The following is a 21,045-nucleotide window of genomic DNA, read 5'->3' on the forward strand; positions in this document are numbered from 1 at the left end:
GCTTAGCTAGTGGCTGACTAGAGTATTGAACTTTAGTGTTCTTACTAAGCATGATCTCCATTCTGGACTACCTCTCTTTTATTTTAGTAATTTGACCTACCTTTCCCATGTGTTTGAGGATTCCATTCCATAATGGAATTCCCTTCTATAAGGAGAGAATAAGTAACAGGCTCAGGCTGTTGTAACAGAATACCATAGACTGGGCAGCTTAAACAACAGAAACTTATTTCTCATAGTTCTAGAGGCTGGAAATCCAAGATCAAGGTCCCTTGGGGTTTAGTTTCTTTTTTTTCTTTAATCATTCATTTACTTTTGGCTGTGCTGGGTCTTTGTTGCTTTGTGGGCTTCTCCTTGCGGTGGCTTCTCGTTGTGGCTCGTGGGCTCTAGGGCATGCAGGTTTCCAGTAGTTGCGGCTCCTTGGCTTTAGAACACAGGCTGAATAATTGCTGCGCATAGGGTTAATTGCTCTGCCGCATGTGCGATCTTCCTGGATCAGGGGTCGAACCTGTGTCTCCTGCATTGGCAGTCAGATTCTTTACCAGGGGAGCCTCGGGTTTAGTTTCTGTAGCTTTCTTCCTAGTTTGTAGATGGTCATCTTCTCACATCCTCATGTGACTTTTCTCTGTGCTGCCACAAAGAGGTGGTGGGGTTGGGAGGAGAGATCTCTTTCTTCCTACTCAAAAAGCCACTAGATTTCATCAAGAGGGCTCCAGTCTCATTACCTAAGCTAACGCTTAACTTACAGAGTCCCCTTCTCCAAATACCATCACACTGGGGGGTTAGGGCTTAGACATACACAATTTGGGAGGAACACAAAGCCTTCAATCCATAACAGAATATATACTTTTACTCAGTGGGATTTGAGAGAAGGTACTTAGAGTTGCTGAATTATCTTTCCCCTAGAAATATGTCACTTTGTTTTGAGATCCAAGATACTGGAATAAATACTGAATTACAATATGGAATATGTAAATATATTTACTGATGACTATGGAAGATTTACGTGTATCTGCATATAATCAGTTATAGTTCCTTCCCTTGACCTTTCCTCTTAAACAGCTAGGATCCAGCTGTTTGTTTTAACTAGTCCTCCTGACATTTGGGGGTTTTTTCCTGTAAACTTTACAGTTCAGACTGAATGAAGCTTGCCTGTCCTTTTGTATTACAAGATCTTATGGGGCATGTGTATGTGTGTGCTTAGTCGCTCAGTCTTATCTGACTCTGTAACCCCATGGAACCCGCCAGGCTTCTCTGTCCATGGGATTCTCCAGGCAAGAACACTGGTGTGGGTAGCCATTCCCTTCTCCAGGGGATCTTCCTGATCCAAGGATCAGACTGGTCTCCTGCATTGCAGGCAGAGTCTTTACCATATAAGTCTCTAGGGAAGCCCATACTTGGCATGTTTTATAGAGGAATAAAAGCTTGTTTAACTGGCACATACATGTATTTTATTTTCTTTAGTAACTGTTTTGTAATATTGATTACTGCCATTGTATAAACATTTGAAGATTACCAAAAATTATAAAACAAATGTAATTATGTGTGAACAATCTAGTTGTCTCAAAATTATATATTTATAATAGAATTTCTATAAATTCACTTTTCAAATAATAAGTATCCCCATACCACAATTTCAAGTAAAAGTTGAAACAAGTATTTTTGCTGGCAATTCTAATAAGCATTTCACCGTTTTATCAGATTATTTAAAATTATACCAGTTTACTAAGTGTTTAGTAGCTTCATACATGTGTAAGAAATTAACAGCAAATGTTAAGGCAGCAAATGTTAGTAATCTGAAAAAAGTAAGTTACCTCTTTCTGTGTTCTGTGATATAATTGAATTTGAATTTTTTCATATTTATGGACACACCTATATAGCCAGTTTCTTATTCTGCTTTATGTAACTGAATTGAGATAACTGAACTATGGTTTGACTTTATTGTTGCAAAGCTTTTGAATCTATTTCCTATCCTTATAATGAAACTATTTAATCCCCTGGAACATTATCTTTTTTTCTTATTTTCATTAAAATTAGAAATATTTGTGACTGAAGCTACACTAAATGAGGAAATTTCAGAGAATTTAGTGTATTTTAGAGAACTCTCCCATAAATTTTAGAAAAGTTCATCTTCAGTGGTTTCTGTGTATTATCTATGGAGAAGGAAATGGCAACCCACTCCAGTATTCTTGCCTAGAGAATCCCCTGGACAGAGGAGCTTAGTGGGCTGCTGTCCATAGGGTTGCACAGAGTTGGACACAACTGAAGCGACTTAGCATGTATGCATGCATTGGAGAAGGAAATGGCAACCCATTCCAGTATTGCCTGGAGCATCCGAGAGACAGAGAAGCCTGGTTGGACTGCCGTCTATGGGGTCACACAGAGTCGGACACGACTGAAGCAACTTAGCAGCATCAGCATGTATTATCTAATGCCTAATTTACATTAAATATCTGCAACAAGTAGGGGTTGCGTTTCATTTTTAAATAACTAATATAATCTTAAGGTCAAGTAGAATATAAACATACTTAGTTTTTTAATCTGTGAACATTTGTTTTTCTTTATGACCCTGAGACTATAGATAATGGCGTAATAGACTTTATACCTCTGTTATCTTGCCTTACAATGAAATATACTTTCAGAGTAAATTTCAGAATTGTTGATTTTTTGAGACAAAGGATTTTTTTTAATTTTAGAAGATAAATCATTATGAGACAGTGCTAATGAAAAGCAGAAATATTTAAGTATAATATTCAGAAATGATCCCTATTCCATGTTGTATATAGATTTATAATGGTTATACATTTAGGCCAAGGCAGTCTGTGTTTACTTAATAGTTCTTCAAAAATATTATAAAATGGGCATTTCTAGAACTTTTCACTGAAATTTGGTTATGTTCTTGTCTTAATAGTATTTATATTGACAAAGAGGTGTGTGTAATGGGTGGTTTTGTTTGTTTTGGTGTCTTTTAAATGTTCTAAAAATTGTATATATTGAGACATGAAAATATCAGAATTTTTAGATTAATGAATGTTAAAGTAAATTCCTTTAGGATTTGCCTAGGTGTGCTCTGATGACTAAGGATCTAAATCACAGCTAGTCACATAATTTTTGTTTTAAGAATCTCTTTAAAATTGTAGTGGAATTTATCCAAAGTGATTGGTCTGATTGTACGTGTGTGTTTGTGTATTCCAAATGTTGTAAGGTCTCTGAATAATCAGTAGTTTTGTGTTTTACCTTTCTTCCTCTTTTATCTATTGTGAAATATCTTCATTTATTTTGTATTAGTAAATTATTCCCTCATAAATTAAAATTTGAACGTATCAGAAATAAAACTTAAGCTCATTTTGTGTTATAAGTCAGTTTCAGACTACCTTGCAGTCATTTTTAGTTTAGACATTATAAAAATAGATTTCTTGTAGTACAGAGATTTTCATGTGGAGGTTGGTTTCTTGAAATAGGCTTTTGCCTTATCTCTTTCTTATCTTTCAGGCATTGAAAAGAGCACTTCGATCTTTTAACTCAGTGGTACTTTATAATACACTATTCTTTCCATCACTGTTAAAAAAAAAAATTGGTGCATGAGTAAAAACATCTTTTTTATATCACCAATAGATTGAGCTTGTTATAGTCCCCTCTTTTCATTTTCAGGAAGAGGCAGAAATCCAGGCAGAACTTGAACGTTTGGAAAGAGTCAGAAATCTTCATATTCGAGAGCTCAAAAGAATAAATAATGAAGATAATTCACAGTAAGTCATTATTTGTATTTTACAGTATTACATGATAAAAGATTATCTCCCCTTGGAGATCATATACACAGTATTTCCTTGTTGAGGGACTTCATCATAGAAATAAAGTCCTTCCCATGACTCAGAAGGCCTTGTATGATCCGGTCTCAGGCACCTCACCACCCCACCTCTCTCATCTTCCTCTCACTTATATGTCATATATACACTGGCTCCCTTGATCACATGTCATTCCTATCTCAAGGCTCTTCTGTTCTCCATTTTCTCTGCCTGAAATATTCTTCCTCTAGACATATGAGTGGCTTACTTATTTCACTCCAGGTGGTCACTAGAAAGGCCACCCTGTCTAAAATATCAGTCCTGGCGTTACTCCATCACCTCTCTCAGTATCCTTACCTTGCTTTTTATTCTTGGCATTTATCAGTATTTGGAATTACATTTTTTTTGCAGTTCTTTTATCTGTTTCCTTCACTGGAATGTAAGCTACATGAGAGCAGGGATTTAGTTTTGTTCTTGCTATATCCCCCAAACCTAAACCTGTTTCTGGCATATGGTAGGCACAGAATAAATATTTGTTGACTAAATACCAAAGTTAGTGTTACAGTAGTGAAGAAGAAATCGTTTCAGCTAAAGGGATTTCATTAAACCGTGTATCCAGCATTGTGTAAAGAAGAAATAGAAGAGCAGTTTAAATTATAGTCTCTGTCCTTAATCCCTAATCAAATTTATTTAAACGCTAAAGGAATTCAAAGAGAAAATGCCTATGGACAGGTGGGAGCTTTATGAGGAAGACAGAAATAAAGAAAGGCATTAATTGGATATAGTCTGTGTAGAGGACAGGAAGGATGTCTTATTTACACTTTCAGATTTATATAATTTAAATCTTCATGACCTAAGTGAGTGTCAGAATTGGAAGTGGCCTATTTCTGCCATGAAATATCTTGCTTAAAAGAAGGCCTGTTTATGAACATAATCATTCCAATATATAAGGTAAATGAAATAACATAGTTATGGAATGTACTTAATTATACCAGATAAATTCTAATAAAGCAGATAAGTCAAAGCTAATTTATAGTTGACTCTTCTGAAAATTATGCCCAAGCTTGTTTGTGGATATAACTTAATCCACTTGATGAAAATTAAATGAATTGTTATATTTCCCTTTCTTTTTTTTTTGGCTACATGGCTTGTGGGATTCTAGTTCCCCAACTAGAGATTGAACATGGGCCACGGCAGTGAAAACACTGAGTCCTAACCACTGGACTACCAGGAAATTTCCTACATTTTGCTTTAAAACTAAACAGAAATCTCTAATAATTCTCAAGAAAAACTTAAATTGTCAAAGTTGTGTTGACATTGAATAAAATACCATGTATATTTTGTATCTGAGACTATAAAACTGTCATTGACTTTTCCCCCTCCCATTTAAGAATCAAGAGTGTACATTTTGGAACCATGTTTTTCTGTGAAACCCTGCCATGTATTAGCTGTTGACCCTGCACAGTTACTTAACCTTTCTGTGCAGTAGTGCCCTCATCTGTAAAATAGAGGTAGTAGCAGGGCCTACTTCAGAGGGTTAGTTAAGAACCAAATGAGATAATACATGTGAGTGCTTAGTGTGTAGCAGGTGTGATAAACCTTAAATAATTTTATTTGTGGTGGGTTTTTTTTTTTTTTTTAAGCATTTCTTTTTTGATTGGGAATTAAAATTTTATTTGTAAAAGGCAAAGACTATAAAATTTAACCATGAATGAAAGTCAGCTTATAATTATTTTTAATCCTCTGTCAGTACTATAAAACTTAATTAAAACTCCCAGATAAAAGTATGTTTTTATAAGGGAAGTATTTCCTGATGAATAGATACAGGATTTTATAAAGCTCTTAGTAATACAGTAGTTGGTAGGTCTTTATCATAGTGCTATAATTGGTCATTGAACTTGAATATTCAGCTTAAGAGCTGAATGTTGGGCTTCGTGAACACCAAAGCGCTGAGATGGGTGATAGTCATGCAGGTAGAGAAAGAGGTATGGAATAGAATTCAGAATAGCAGGGAAGAGAGCCAGGAGTAGGGTAGAGCACAGCTGTGCTGTGGACAGGACCTTTTCGTGTGTGTTTTCATGTGCATGAGTGTTTTTTTCCCCACCCTTAAGGTTCAAAGATCACCCAACGTTAAATGAAAGATATTTATTGCTCCATCTGCTTGGTAGAGGTGGCTTTAGTGAAGTATATAAGGTAATGTACATATTTTTTTCTGTTCTTCACACTAATATAGCAAAGATATAGGAGTATGTGGTTAAGAAGTACATGTTTATTGTTTTTATGATTTTTTGACTGGGAAATTATGTCTTCTCATTGCAAAAAGAGTCTGTGATGGCTTATGTTATCTCGAGAGTCTATAAACTATCCTTGTGCCTTTGCAGACCCTCTGATATTTGATAGCTGATTACCACTGACCAACCTGATACAAATAATAACAGCCATTAGAATCAAGATGGGCAGGTAGCCATTTAATATAGTACATATATGATAAGGTTATATCCCTTAAACATGTGTTACAAGTCCTTATATTTCCTGGATTTACCCTAAGTTCTACCTATTTCAAGGCCAGTGTTTCTCAAATATATATGAATGCAGAAATTTTTATTCATCACATTTAATACTTTATACCTTTTTTTTTTTTTTTGCTCTGTATTGTCTTTCTGACCAACCTTTAAATACTGTGTTCCCAAATTTCTTTATCATTCTTAATCTCCTTTTCAAATATATCCCCCTCCTCTTCACTGAGTTATCACCTATTTGGTTTCAGATATAGATACATATGTATACATATGTATATATGTAGCTATCTACCCACACTTCTTTCTGAGCCCCATACCTGCGGATTTACATGACCTCATGTGGATGCTTCCTAAGTACTGCAAACTCACATGTGAAATAGAAGCTTATCTTCCTCTCCTCCCACACCTTCCTCCCTTAAAAAAAAAAAAAAAACACCGCTCCCCACTTTAATACACAGCACTGCCTTTTATCTACCCAGTTCCTTCCCTGAAAAACTTGAATGAAGAATGAAAGCCGTTTTTCACTACATCTTTCCCCTAACCCCCTTCCTCCAGCATAACCAGTCTCTGGTGTATGTCATTACTAGTGTCATTAAGCTCTCTTAAATCCAGCAAGGACCCTTCTCTGTCTCAGCTCAAAGCCTCATTGTCTCTTGTTTGCTTTGCTGCTCTAATCTCCTAGCCAATCACCTCTTGCTGGACATTGAGTTTCTCCAGTCCATTTGTGTGTATGCTGCAGCTAGAATGGCCTTGTTAGAAAATGCAGTCTGATCATCTCACTCCCCTGCCTTATAAGCCCCAGTGGCTTTCCCATTTGCTCTTAGTTAGGATGAAGTCATAATGAAGGTAATAGTCTCACCTTAAACTTTAGTTCCTATTGGCTTCGCTATTAATCTGCCTTTTATAAGCTCTTTGTAACACTTCGAGCTTCATTATGTATTGGTATAATCAGTGATTAAGACCTCGGGTTCTGAAGCCAAACAGGCTGAGTTTGAATCCTAATTCTGATTGCTGTTTACCAGCTGTCTAAACTTTGGCTTATTGCTTTATCATCCTGTCTTCATCTGGGACTGTTTAACAGTTACGTACATCATGGGATCATTGTAATGATTAAATGAACTATCAGGTAAATCACATAGAATTTTGGTGTTGAGTAAATGTAAGCTTATCAAAGTGTTACTAGAAATCCTCTCTGTTCAAGAGACAACCTGTATCCAGTTCTGACTCTGGAGAAATGATGGGATTTGGATTCAGAGAACTAATTTCTGATCTTGGTTCAACCATGAACTAGTTTTTGTTAACTTGGATAAGCATTAGTATCACCCATCAAGAGTGATTTGTGAGCCCTCTTCCAGTTCTTGTTTCTTTGATTCGAATGGTAGTTTATCTGGGCACTTAAGTGTTGAGTAGTCTTACCCAGGCCACAAGGTAGAAAAAAGAAGATCATAATAGCTCATGGTGGATCTAAAATCACCATAGCTAGCACTGGCTTATCCTAAAAGTAGCCCAGTCTCTGTTGCTTCTAATAGCTTTCATGGCGGTCTTCCGCCACTGCCCAGTAGTATTTCCACTGTTTTTAGTCTCACAGATAGGGGCTAAAAGAGACTTTTCTCTTGAAGAAAATCTTACATAGAAATTAGAAAATGCAGATTGTTGGGGCCCTAATGTCTTAAATCCCTATTGTTGATTTAAATACTAATGACAGCTCCCTCTGACCCCTTCAAAGTCCTTTCTTTCTTGCCATGTCCCTTGGGAAACAAAGCAGCAGATTGTAAATCAAAAAATAGACTTTGTGGAAAATATTGAATCAGTTGCTTAGTGATTACCATCTTAGCTTTATGGGAAGGTATACTTTGAAAGATGTGTCTTACATTATAATCAGTATACACTAATGATAACTTTAGAATTTCATTTTTTACTTTTTTTTTCTTCTTACTGTGATTGCTTGTAAGTTCTTTAATAAACTTATTATGTTCTTTTTGCTTTCTCCTACCTGAACTTTTTTTCTTTTCTGTTGTTTAAAACTTAGCTAATGTCTATTGGGTATTTATTGTAAATCATGTGTTATTCTAAACACTTTATATGTTTCACCCCATTTAATTCTCTTCAACAATCCAAACTTTGAGACTTTGTTAGCACAAAGTAACACATCTAATAATGTTTATCTGACTCCAAAGTGAATATTCTTAATTACTGCATCCTTTGTGATTTCAGATCTCATGCTTTTATAATTTTGTGACAAGCAGTTTACCCCCCTGCTTATTTTAAGGTTAAATTGATAGAGGGAGTGGAAGCTATGAACCTTCTTCTTAATAAATATGTAAGCTATTTAAGTGTTTTCTTAAAGGAGCACTTTTTGTATATAAGTTACAGTAGAACCTAAACTATTAAATTTTTCATGATATGCAGTGTTTTTTAGAAAAAAAGAAAAAGTCACCTGAAGCCTTAAAAAATATTGATCATTCGTTCTTAAGAAATAGGCTGATAATTTGAACAAACCAGTATAAAAACGTATCTTGAGATGAGATTAAGGAATAATTGCTGATATAGTATAATTATATATGGTTATGTTTAATTTTGTAATAAAAGTTTAGAACTTTAATAAACTAATTTTCAAACAAGTGGGGAAAAAACATGGAGTCTGTAGGAAAAGATAGAGGAAAAAGTTTACTTCATCCAATCCACCAAAAAAGTATTAAAGTCACCTGTTTTCCTGGCTGCTTACTGCTGCTGCTGGTATAGAGGAGAAGCTCTATGTTTTCTTTTTTTTTAAAAAAAGCTTTATTGTTTTATCTTAATTCAGTATATTGGCATTTATAAAACTTGAACATGAAAATTCACATTAAGGTTTACTCTGATTTAACATCATGAAATTTGTATCTTGTTTCTGATAATAAATGTGCCACTGAACTATAATCTTAGCAGAGATGACTACCAAAAGTAGTATATTTTATAGTATAAAAGTGTATATTCTAGTTCCATATTACTGCAAAATTATTACCCCCCCAAAAAAGTGAGCTCTTCAGTTGGTCTTTGGTTCAAAGTCTTCTCTGTTCCTTTAATCCTAGGCTTTTGACCTTTATGAACAAAGATATGCTGCTGTGAAGATCCACCAGCTTAATAAAAGCTGGAGGGATGAGAAGAAGGAAAACTACCACAAGTAAATATTAATTCTTTGATTTTTATCAGTTTTGAAAATACATTTAATGGCCATGGAGAATTAATACACTCTCCTTCTCGTAGACATGCCTGCAGAGAGTATAGAATACACAAAGAACTGGATCACCCCAGAATAGTTAAACTCTATGACTATTTCTCCTTGGATACAGATACGTAAGTGAATGTAAACAGACTTAGTTTTTAAGAAAAGACATGTTGGCATTTGCTTCCCCTATTCTGTAGTGATGATACAAATACTCATTTGTCCATTGTGACTCTGAAGTATTGGCTAATATTTTGTGTCTGATTTTTTTCTTTTCTCCATTGTAGGTTTTGTACAGTGTTAGAATACTGTGAAGGCAATGACTTGGATTTCTATCTGAAGCAACATAAGTTAATGTCAGAGAAAGAAGCTAGGTCTATTGTAATGCAAATTGTAAATGCACTAAGATATCTCAATGAAATAAAACCCCCTATTATACATTATGATCTTAAGCCAGGTAATTAATAAAATTTGTCTTAAGTTTTTAAGCTTTAAAGAATATAATTATCTGAAAATATGCTTTGTGATGTAGTTTTTAAGAGACAGTGGCATACTAATAGAACCTGAAGTGTTTTTAAAATAATATTGCTATATTTTGCAATTATATTTTAAATGTGTATTTTAATTAAAAATTTTACATATGTATACTAAATGTATTATTTATTTCCCCCAAATCAGCTTTCGTAGTAAACGTAATGTTTTTCATCTTTGTATCATTAAATAAACTTTGTTTTAGGAAACATCCTCCTGGTAGATGGAACAGCATGTGGAGAAATAAAAATCACGGATTTTGGTCTGTCCAAGATCATGGATGATGATAGCTATGGTGTAGATGGAATGGATCTAACATCCCAGGGGGCAGGCACATACTGGTAAGTATATTATTAAAAACACCAAAATTATCTAGGTCAGTGCCCAGTCTTTTCAGAGTTTATTTTCGTGTGCCTTTGAGAGTACTATGGTGTGATAAGGGTGGTGATACGAAGTCTCTGAGTTGAGACTACTGGCATCAGCCCTCTTTTCTCATCCTGCCTTAACTGTAAGTATCAGGAAACTGGAGGAAGAGAAATCTGGCATCAGTGACTACCAGCCAGAAATTCCTAATGTGAAGAATTTGTGAATCTTGTTCTGTAATGTTAGAGTGAGTGATGTTTATTTTGAATCAGTTCAGTTGCTTAGTTGTGTCTGACTCTTCGTGACCCCATGGACTGCAGCATGCCAAGCCTCCCTGTCCATCACCAACTCCTGGAATTTACTCAAACTCATGTCCATTGAGTCGGTGATGCCATCCAACCATCTCATCCTCGGTCGTCCCCTTCTCCTCCTGCCCTCAATCTTTCCCAGCATCAGGGTCTTTTCCATTGAGTCAGCTCTTCTCATCAGGTGGCCAAAATATTGGAGTTTTAGCTTCAACATCAGTCCTTCCAATGAACACTCAGGACTGATCTCCTTTAGGATGGACTGGTTGGATCTCCTTGCAGTCCAAGGGACTCTCAAGAGTCTTCTCCAGCACCACAGTTCAAAAGCATCAATTCTTCAGCGCTCAGCTTTCTTTATAGTCCAACTCTCACATCCATACATGACCACTGGAAAAACCATAGCCTTGACTAGATGGGCCTTTGTTGGCAAAGTAACACCTCTGCTTTCTAACATGCTGTCTAGGTTGGTCATAACTTTTCTTCCAAGGAGCAAGCGTCTTTTAATTTCATGGCTGCAGTCACCATCTGCAGTGATTTTGGAGCCCAAAAAAATAGTCTGCCACTGTTTCCCCATCTATTTGCCATGAAGTGATGGGGACTGGATGCCATGATCTTAGTTTTCTGAATGTTGAGCTTTAAGCCAACTTTTTCACTCTCGTCTTTCACTTTTATCAAGAGGCTCTTTAGTTCCTCTTCACTTTCTGCCATAAGGGTGGTGTCATCTGCGTATCTGAGGTTATTGAGATTTCTCCCAGCAATCTTGATTCCAGCTTGTGCTTCCTCCAGCCCAGCGTTTCTCATGATGTACTCAGCATAGAAGTTAAATAAGCATGGTGACAATATACAGCCTTGATGTACTCCTTTTCCTATTTGGAACCAGTCTGTTGTTCCATGTCCAGTTCTAACTCTTGCTTCCTGACCTGCATATAGGTTTCTGAAGAGGCAGGTCAGGTGGTCTGGTATTCCCATCTCTTTCAGAATTTTCCACAGTTTATTATGATCCACTCAGTCAAAGGCTTTGGCATAGTCGATAAAGCAGAAATAGATGTTTTTCTGGAACTCTCTTGCTTTTTCCATGATCCAGTGGATGTTGGCAATTTGATCTTTGGTTCCTCTGCCTTTTCTAAAACCAGCTTGAACATCTGGAAGTTCACAGTTCACATATTACTGAAGCCTGGCTTGGAGAATTTTGAGCATTACTTTACTATGAATAATAATACTTAATATAACATCTTAGCTATTAAAAGCAGTAAGTATTAAGCCCTCTCTGTACAGGTTTTGTGGTTACAGTTTTTGTTTGAGATGGATGTTTTGTTGATCATGAATGAGAAGAGAAATTTGGTACAATCTTGATCTTTTGGACATGAGTCTAAATGAATGCCATTCCTTCACAGTTACCTAGGTGTTGACAAAAATTACTTCATTGTGAATTTTCAAAAAAAATTTAGTTTTCAGAATGAATGAATTTAGCAAAAGGAGTGAAATCTTAATTGGAAGGGAGATAGCTGTACTCAGCCTCACTGAGCAGGATGGTGATTACAAACATACATGTGACTTTAGGGTTTCTAGAATATAGTTAGCCTGGGCAATAGAAAATGCTACAAGTTTGTATGCATTTTTACTTTTCAGAATAGGGATTAGTCATATCCATGTATTCATGTAAAGCCATTTTAGAGCTTTAAAATTATGCTTGTGGCATTTTTTTAGGAATATAATACAGTATGTCATAGATTTTTAAAATACATGTTTAAAGAAAATTATCATTCAAACCGGTAACTCCTTGAAGGTCGGAACCCTCAATCAGTAAGTAATCTTGAGTCTTTCTTCTTTTAGCAACAAGACTCCTTTTTTCACCACAAAATCTTAGAATCCTAGTTGCTTGGTAGAACCCTAAATTCTGTGGAAAACAGCTTGAAACCATGTTCTAAATAATAGATAATCCTTTGCAGAGATTCCCACATGCCGTTTTCCTCTCACTCCAGTTTCCCTAGTGTAGGGCAAGGCAATGGAATTTCCCTGGCAGATGGGCAGCAGGGACGCTTATGTTTAGGGTACTCTGTGGTAAAGTCATGGCATTTCCATGTTAGGAACCTGGAATTACACTTCTTATAGAAACAATGTTTCCCAAAATGGTTAGTTTCTAATCATTCGTTTTTTAAGATATGTATTTGGTAAACAATGTCCTATACAAACTTTTAAAATATGTGTCATGGTGCCTTTACAAATTGCCTTTCATCCCCTGTCAGTATCACTTAGAAGAAAGTGAGTTTTATTTCTTCTTGCCTCTCAGGTCTCAAATCCAAGCATTCACTAAATCCTGTTGGTCATTTTTCCTGAAAAGCTTTGGTATCTATTCCTATACTTTCTCTCCTTGCTTACACCCTTTTACCTTGAGGGACAGTATAGCATAGTGTTTGAGAGGCATTCTTGTTTTCAGTTACACACACACACATAAACCTACAGAAAATACATACTTTTCATAGAACAAACCTGGCTTTTTACTTGATTTGGAAGGTAGGAAAGGATTACATCACATACAAGCTATTGGTCATCTGTGAACATTCTGCTGAAATTTAAGTGATTATTAGTGTAGTGAGTATAAAACAAAAAAACCATAGATTCCCATTTAGCTGTATTATTGCTTTTAAGGACTTTGTAGTTTATCCAAATTTTAGATGGAGGGAGATGCTTGCATCCTGGTGGAGCTGTTTAAATTTATTTAAAAGGTAAAAGTAAATATTACAATCTATTTTTACCTTTTGTCTAAAATTATGACTTTATAAATTAAAAAGATAGTATTTTTGAATGCTCCATATATTTCTGTTGCTGCAACCATTCAAAACTGCACAAAGATTAATGAATTAATGTAACAGAGGTCCCTGGAGGGAAGCAGAGAAGGCTTGTGATAGTTAGGCAGATTTTGAAGAAAGGGTGGCTACCATGTCAAATGAGTATGATAAGTCGCTTCAGTCCTAACTCCTTGTGACCCTATAGACTATAGCCTGCCAGGCTCCTTTGTACATGGGATTCTCCAGGCAAGAATACTGGAGTGGGTTGCCATGCCCTTCTCCAGAGAATTTTCCCAATCCAGGGTTTGAACCCCCCATCTCCTGCATTGCAGGCGGATTCTTTGACCTCCGAGCCCCTGGGGAAGCCCAAACTGGGATAAAAGCAAGCATAAAAGGTATTCATAAAAGCATAAAAAGCATATTCAGAAGCATGTGGGGAAGCACAGTGTGGGGACCAAATGAATTGGCTTTGCCTAGCCAGTTTGAGTGGAGAAGGCAATGGCACCCCACTCCAGTACTCTTGCCTGGAAAATCCCATGGACAGAGGAGCCTGGTAGGCTGCAGTCCATGGGGTCGCACAGAGTAGGACACGATTGAAGTGACTTAGCAGCAGCCAGTTTGCGGGGGTCAGGGGAAGAGATTTTGGAAATTTAAGTTGCTGCTAGACTAAGACAGGTTGTTTGTTACAAGCAAGAGATACTAGGTCTTACCTTGCTAGCCAGTGATGTTGAGGTTCTTTAAACAAAAGAACTGGCTGATCAGATGTATGTTTTAGGAAGAGTTTGAACACTGGTGAAGAGGGGGATAGGAAGAGTTTTTTCGTCCTAGTGGATACTTACTCAGAACACTGTAGTTTTAACAATAATTTGTCATTTCTATAGATAATACACATTTATAATTGACCCTTAAACAATGCAGGGATGAGAGGCACCAGCCCTCTACACAGTCAAAAATCTGAGAGTAGCTTAAAGAGTTGCCCTTCATATACATGGTTCCTCCAAAGGCCCGAAATTCACCCAACCAGGGATTGTGTAGTGCTGTATGTAGTATTTACTATTAAAAAAAAAAATCCTCATGCAAGTGGACCCATGCAGTTCTAACCTGTGTTGTTAAAGGGTTAACTGTATCTTACACACTTTATCACAAAGTTGTTTGTTTTGGCGCTAGAGTCAGATGATACAAATGCTTTAAAAGTTTAGGACATCCTTCAATGTCTGGATAAAACGAAAGTTCTAAGATTTTACATTTACAAGTTATAAATTGTTAATATCCTTTCCTTTTTTCTGTCTCCCCGCCTCCCCCCATCCCAAACTAGGTATTTACCTCCCGAATGTTTCGTAGTTGGAAAGGAACCGCCGAAGATTTCCAACAAGGTTGACGTGTGGTCAGTTGGAGTCATCTTCTTTCAATGTCTTTATGGTAGAAAGGTAAGTTAAAGTATAGCAGATTCAGCCATACGGAGAGAAGTTGAATTTTCTCTTCTTCTTGAAGTTTCATTAATTTGAAGTCAGTTTAGTCAAGAATGGAGACCTGGTTAAGGCAGGAACAACAGCAACAACAAACCCCAAATAACCATTGGGGTTAGGAACAGCCTGGAAAGCAATAATCCAAGAAAGCACTTGAACTGTGTTGCAGCTCTACACAAAGGAGGGAGGGGTGCTTATAGGCAAAAAAAACTGCAAGGTTACATAAATTGTTAAGAATTAGGATTGGAGCCGGCCAGAAGTAAGGGTGCTGTGCTGTTCACATAGTTGCAAAGTGGGGATGACTTCTAAACTGCAAGGTTGCAGCTAGCATTGGCTAATTGGTTTTGAAAACAACTAGTAGTGTCCTTTAGTTTGATACAGTTTGGAAAGTTCAGGTTTTCTGTGATGCAGGGATGTGTCTGAAACCACACCCATAATGGCTACCCAGCTCCATTTTGGATGCCTGAACCATAGTTACCCATGTTAATTTTTTTAGGTGATCTTAAATATATCATCACTTACTAAAATTTTCATGGATCAGAATTACTTTAATAACACTGCTAATGTTTCTGTAGCATTAGAAATAATGGAGTCAAAACTATTTTCTTCACTTTCTCACATCCTCTACCCCCATTCTCCCCCAACCCCCCAAAACACACACACATTGGCCTGAGCATGTTTCGCCCGTGCTTCCTCAGGGAAATTCTGTCAAACCTAGTCCTAATGTTTCTCAAACTTCTTTTTATATTGAAGTCAGAACTACAAACTACCATGGATATTTAATCCTTATCCCATTCAATCCCTTCATCAGTGTGAAAAGTGATCCAGGGACTTCTCTGGGAATTCACTGCATGTTAGGACCAAAGCCAGAGCTGTTTCATTTAACTTAATTTGTCATGCTCAAGGTGTTTTACTCTGGACTTTTCACAGATGTTTCCACTACTTTTCAAACTAGTTTGAACTGTATCAAACTGAAGGACATCACTGCTGCTGCTGCTAAGTCGCTTCAGTCGTGTCCGACTCTGTGTGACCCCAGAGACGGCAGCCCACCAGGCTCCCCCGTCCCTGGGATTCTCCAGGCAAGAACACTGGAGTGGGTTGCCATTTATTTCTCTAATGCATGAAAGTGAAAAGTGAAAGTGAAGTCGCTCAGTCGTGTCCGACCCTCAGTGACCCCATGGACTGCAGCCTACCAGGCTCCTCTGTCCATGGGATTTTCCAGGCAAGAGTACTGGAGTGGGGTACCATTGCCTTCTCCACTAGCTGTTTTCAAAACTATATCTGCTAGCAGGTGCCAGCTGTAACCTTATAGTTTCTTCTACTAAGAAGTAGTTCTTAAACATTTTAAACAGAATAAAATATTTAATGTTTTCATCTTAATTGCTTATTTATAGTGTTTTGGCTATGTGGAGGATTGATCAGATGGTCTTTCTCAGCCTGCTGTATCAATTATAGCCTATGAGAATACATCCCAACCTGGAAGTAACTAAGAATAAGATTTTTTAAAACACAAATCATTTGTACTGCAGGGATTCAGTGATAACATCTGTTTAAATATTTTGTGAGATAAATTTCTCAACATTTTATTCATTTCTCTTAAAGCCATTTGGTCACAATCAATCTCAGCAAGACATTCTTCAAGAAAATACGATATTAAAAGCCACTGATGTCCAATTCCCTGTAAAACCTGTCGTAAGCAGTGAAGCAAAGGTACCAAATTTATGTAAATAAATTTTGTGAAGTGATTTTTTTTATTTCATAAGTTGTGGTTAAAACAAAGTAAACATTAATAAGTAAAGCAAAAGGGACTGCAGCCACAGGCAAGTCTGTCCAATAGGGGTGGGCGATTTGCTCTGGAGAAGAGCTGCTTTGGTTGTGATAGTTTTTAAGGACCCAAGTATAGTCCATGATTTCTTTTAAGAAGGCAGGCTAAAGAGACCATAATCTATTACTATATTTACATAAAGTTCAAAAGACACAAAACTCAACTATGGTGTTTAGAAGTCAGATAGCTTATTACTCCAGTAGACTGGGGCAGAGGCAGTGCCCGTGACCAAAGGTGGGCATGAAGAGTCTTAGGTGGTTCTGATAAAGTTCTTTTTCTTGATTCATTTGCCAGTTATATAGCTACATTCATTTTGTGCTGTATGCTCCCTTAGGGAGAAAATATTACAGCAAAAAATGGCATCATTCTCTGGGCTAAACTAAATTAACAGGAAAATGGAATGACTGTTTTACGAAAGACAAATTTCAGAAAAAGAGGACTCTGGAGTTTTGTAGGGAGCAATGCAGTATTCCATACTCAACACAGTTTACAGGCATACCCCAGAGATGGCGTGGGTCTGATTCTATACCACTGCAATAAGGTGAATATTGCAATAAAGGAAGTCGCACACAATTTTTGGTTTTCTGGTGCACATAAAATTATGTTTACATGGTAATGTTGTCTGTTAATTAGTGCAGTAGCATTATACCTAAAAAAAATAATGTACATACCTTAATTTAAAATGCTTGCCTGCTAAAAACTGCTAAACAGACATCATCTGAACCTTCAGCCAGTCTTTTTGCTGGTGGATGGTCTTGCCTTGCTGTTGATGGCTGCTGACTGGTCATGGTGGTGATGCTCAGGCAGCTTCACATTGATGGGACTCTTCCTTTTGTGAATAGTTTTTCTGTAGTGTACAGTGCTTTTGAGAGAAGTTCTTCTGTGAGTAAAATGATTTCAAAATTGAGTCAGTCCTCTCAAACCCTGCCACTGCCTTATGAAACTAAGTTTATTTAATATTCTAAATCCTTTATTGTCATTTCAGCAATTAAACTTGCGGTCTTATATGGGCACAGTTCATGGCATCCCCCACACAGTTACAGAAGTAACAAGTCACTGATGACCACCACAAATAAATCATGACGCAAAGTCAAAACCTGCTAGGATTACCAAATGTGACAGAGCGAGCACATGCTGTTCGAAAAATGGTGCCAATAGGTTTGTTTGACGCAGGGTTGCCACAAACCTTCAATTTGAAAAAAACAAAAAACACAATATTTGCAAAGTGGAATAGAACAAGGTATGCCTGTACTGGAAGTCCTAGCCAGAACAGTTAGGCAAGAAAAAGAAATAAGAGGCATATAAATCAGAAAGAAGTAAAACTGTTACTAATGGTAGGCAAGGGTTTTTATATATAAAATGATATTAAATATGTAGACCAAAAAACGCGGCAGCAAGGACTCAGATACTGTATACCAACTTCACAATAATTAAAAGTAAAACAACCGAAAAGTCAACCAACAGATAAATGGGTAAACAAAATGTAGCATATACACGCAATGGAATATTAGCCTTAAAAAGGAACGAAATTCTGATGCATGCTACGACATGGATGACTCAAGCATCACACTTAAGTGAAAGACACAGAAGGACGACTGCTGTATGATTCCACTCACATAAGGTGCTTAGAATAGCTGAATCATAAAAGAACATACTGGTTACCAAGGGCTGGGGGAAGGAGGAATAGGAGATATTGCCTAATGGGTACAGATTTCAGTTCTGGATGATGAAAAGTTCTGCAGATGGATAGTGGTGATGGTGTACTGCGGTGTGAGTGTGCTTAATGTCACTGAATTGTATACTTGGGTTAAAAATGCTCAGTTTTACGTTTATTTTATTCTCCATAAAAATTGTTTTAAACAAAAGAAATAACAGCTTTCCAGCCATAAGTGGTAGCAATAATATTTAGTACTGTGAACAATTAGAGGCTGAGAATTGAGAGTTGGATTTGCAATAATTTTATTGCTGGTTTCTTTTAATCTGATTCCCTAGTGAAATGAGATCTATTTTCTGAAATGTGTCCATCATCTGTATTATTCAGTTTATTAATACTTAGAAAAGATTTTAATTTTTTTTTTTAAGGCCTTTATAAGACGCTGTTTGGCATACCGAAAAGAAGATAGGTTTGATGTGCACCAACTGGCAAATGACCCCTACCTTCTCCCACACATGAGAAGATCCAATTCTTCAGGCAACTTACACATGGCTGGGCTGACAGCATCACCCACACCCCCTTCTTCAAGCATACTTACTTACTGACTTTCCTCCAAAATCGGCATGATGTCTTTGAATTGCTTCCAGATGCACACTTGAGTTTGAGAGCTTCTGAGTGTTTTTGTTGTTTTTTTTACACAGGATATGGTTGAGAACTGTTTGTGAACTGAAGTTTTTCATAGAGTCGTTTGTATGAGAGTGGATCATGGACCCTGAATAAATGTACACTTCTGACTGTAACCTAAGCAGTGAAGGGTGACTGCCTGTTGCACAGAAACAGGAATACCATGTTGAAGAAAAGTGGGTTTTGTTGGGGAGGGGAACACTGTAAATAACGTTTATAATACTTCAGTACATTTGGTTGTTACTCGAGAGTTCTAATACGAAGGGTAGTTTTTCATTATTTAAAAACACATGGAAAACGAGACATATTTCTAACACGAGAACTATACAGTGCCTGGATACATTATTCAGCATTCAGCAGTTTATCTGCTGCAACCAAAGTAAGAACGGAATGATAGTGGCCGTTGTGTTTTACAGTAACAGGATGTGAGAGAATCTTTGGGCCAAGTTAGACTTCGTCATTTGCCTATTCTGGCTTGTACCAGGTTGTACCTCGAAATCACATGTCTGCTCTTTTCACTGGTTTTGTTAAAGGGAGAACTGTTCCTAGATACTTTAGACCTCTGACAAAGTGCGCTGCTTATTTTGGAACCAATTGAAGTCACTAAATTATGGTATCTCCAGTGTTCTCAACATGTTAGAACTGTTAACAGGTATTTTTATTTTGTTACCAGGCCTTGTTCATTCAAACAAGTGACAATATATAACCAAATGCAGGCCAGTTCTATGCAGGATAATGATCAATTCCCTTCTAGCTCTATTGTAAATTGTTGTACAGATGTCATATTTCAACTAGCAAGTTTCAGCAGCTTATTCTTGTACAAATGTTTAAAAATATGGCTTTTCTAATTGGATATTGTATTTTTTTTAAGTCTTCTTGAAGGCGCTTTAATTGCTGCTAAATGGTGTTGCTTCTTTGCTTAAAAAAAAAAAAAAAATCAAATGACCTCCTTAAAAGGTGCAAGTTGACTGTACATCATAGAAAGATTATTAAAAGCAGGCATTTGTTAACAATCAAGGCATGTAAAAATGATCCATGTTGGACATAAAGAGTTCTTGAAATCAGTTTCTTGATTTCTAGGGCTGTGGGAGCACATATGTAGTAGATTTATAAATTGTTCATGGTAATTCTACATTTCTAGCAGGTTCTAATCAGCAAGGTGGGATGACAGTCCCTTAAACAAATTTCTTGCGGTTTGTACAGATTTGTTAAAATGTGAACATTTTCTAACTGCCTTGTATGGTAGAAACCGTTATTTTTCAGGATGCTGTATTTCACTCCTTTAAGAAATTTCTTTATCATCACATTCATAATGCTGATTCTTACATGTAAATTGTCCATGTTGCTGAAAAAGGAGGCTATGTTTAACACAGATTCTCCTTAATATTGTACAGTTAAATGGTGGCTCTAATTTCTGATATTGCAAGCCATTTTGTTCTTTCATTGTACATAGACACATTGTCTCTTTCAGATGCTGCTGAAATTGTAGAGAATGTAGCCAAAACAGTAATAAACAATGACAGTTAAAATGTAAAGACTATGAAATTACATTTGAAGGGAGCTTTCAAGACTTAGGACATTGACTGGGCTCCTTTACTTAAGAATCAGCTGAGTAAATTCTTGAAGTATACTTCAAGATAAGTATGAAGGGGTTTCAAGCTGTTAAAGTATACCTAATAACCATTATCAAGGCTAATCCTAGGTAAGTAACACTTAGCCCTATTGGGAATGGCTTAAGAGCTGTACCTGTTCCTCTGTAGATCAAGATAGAAATCCTATTTTAAAAATTATTGACATAGTAATGGAATGTTAGCATTAATTGAGTGCTTTAGGTGCTGTCTGCAAATTTTTCAGTTTTGTTGTTTGAGTTTTCACCCTTCTGAATCCTGAAATACTATGTTCATTATAGTAACTGTTATTTAAAG

The 21,045-nt window shown here is 36.6% G+C and overlaps 1 protein-coding gene across 4 annotated transcripts in view; it reads left to right on the forward strand.

The window, feature by feature from the left end:
* Positions 1–20,655, forward strand: part of TLK1 (tousled like kinase 1) — a 181,767-nt gene extending 161,112 nt beyond the window's left edge. For 3 of the 4 annotated variants that reach the window (XM_061435498.1, XM_061435499.1, XM_061435501.1), the window contains 9 exons: positions 3,649–3,746; positions 5,894–5,975; positions 9,370–9,461; positions 9,545–9,634; positions 9,791–9,960; positions 10,240–10,375; positions 14,807–14,918; positions 16,560–16,667; positions 18,865–20,655. In XM_061435498.1, the coding sequence (XP_061291482.1) occupies positions 3,649–3,746; positions 5,894–5,975; positions 9,370–9,461; positions 9,545–9,634; positions 9,791–9,960; positions 10,240–10,375; positions 14,807–14,918; positions 16,560–16,667; positions 18,865–19,041 (1,065 nt within the window). In that variant the 3' untranslated portion in view covers positions 19,042–20,655. Of the gene's footprint in view, positions 1–3,648; positions 3,747–5,893; positions 5,976–9,369; positions 9,462–9,544; positions 9,635–9,790; positions 9,961–10,239; positions 10,376–14,806; positions 14,919–16,559; positions 16,668–17,767; positions 17,856–18,864 lie in introns of those variants that run through there. The other variant, XM_061435500.1, reaches the window with a different exon arrangement.
* The last annotated feature ends 390 nt before the right edge of the window (positions 20,656–21,045 follow it).

The sequence above is a fragment of the Bos javanicus genome, chromosome 2, assembly GCF_032452875.1.
Source record: "Bos javanicus breed banteng chromosome 2, ARS-OSU_banteng_1.0, whole genome shotgun sequence".
NCBI lineage: Eukaryota > Metazoa > Chordata > Mammalia > Artiodactyla > Bovidae > Bos > Bos javanicus.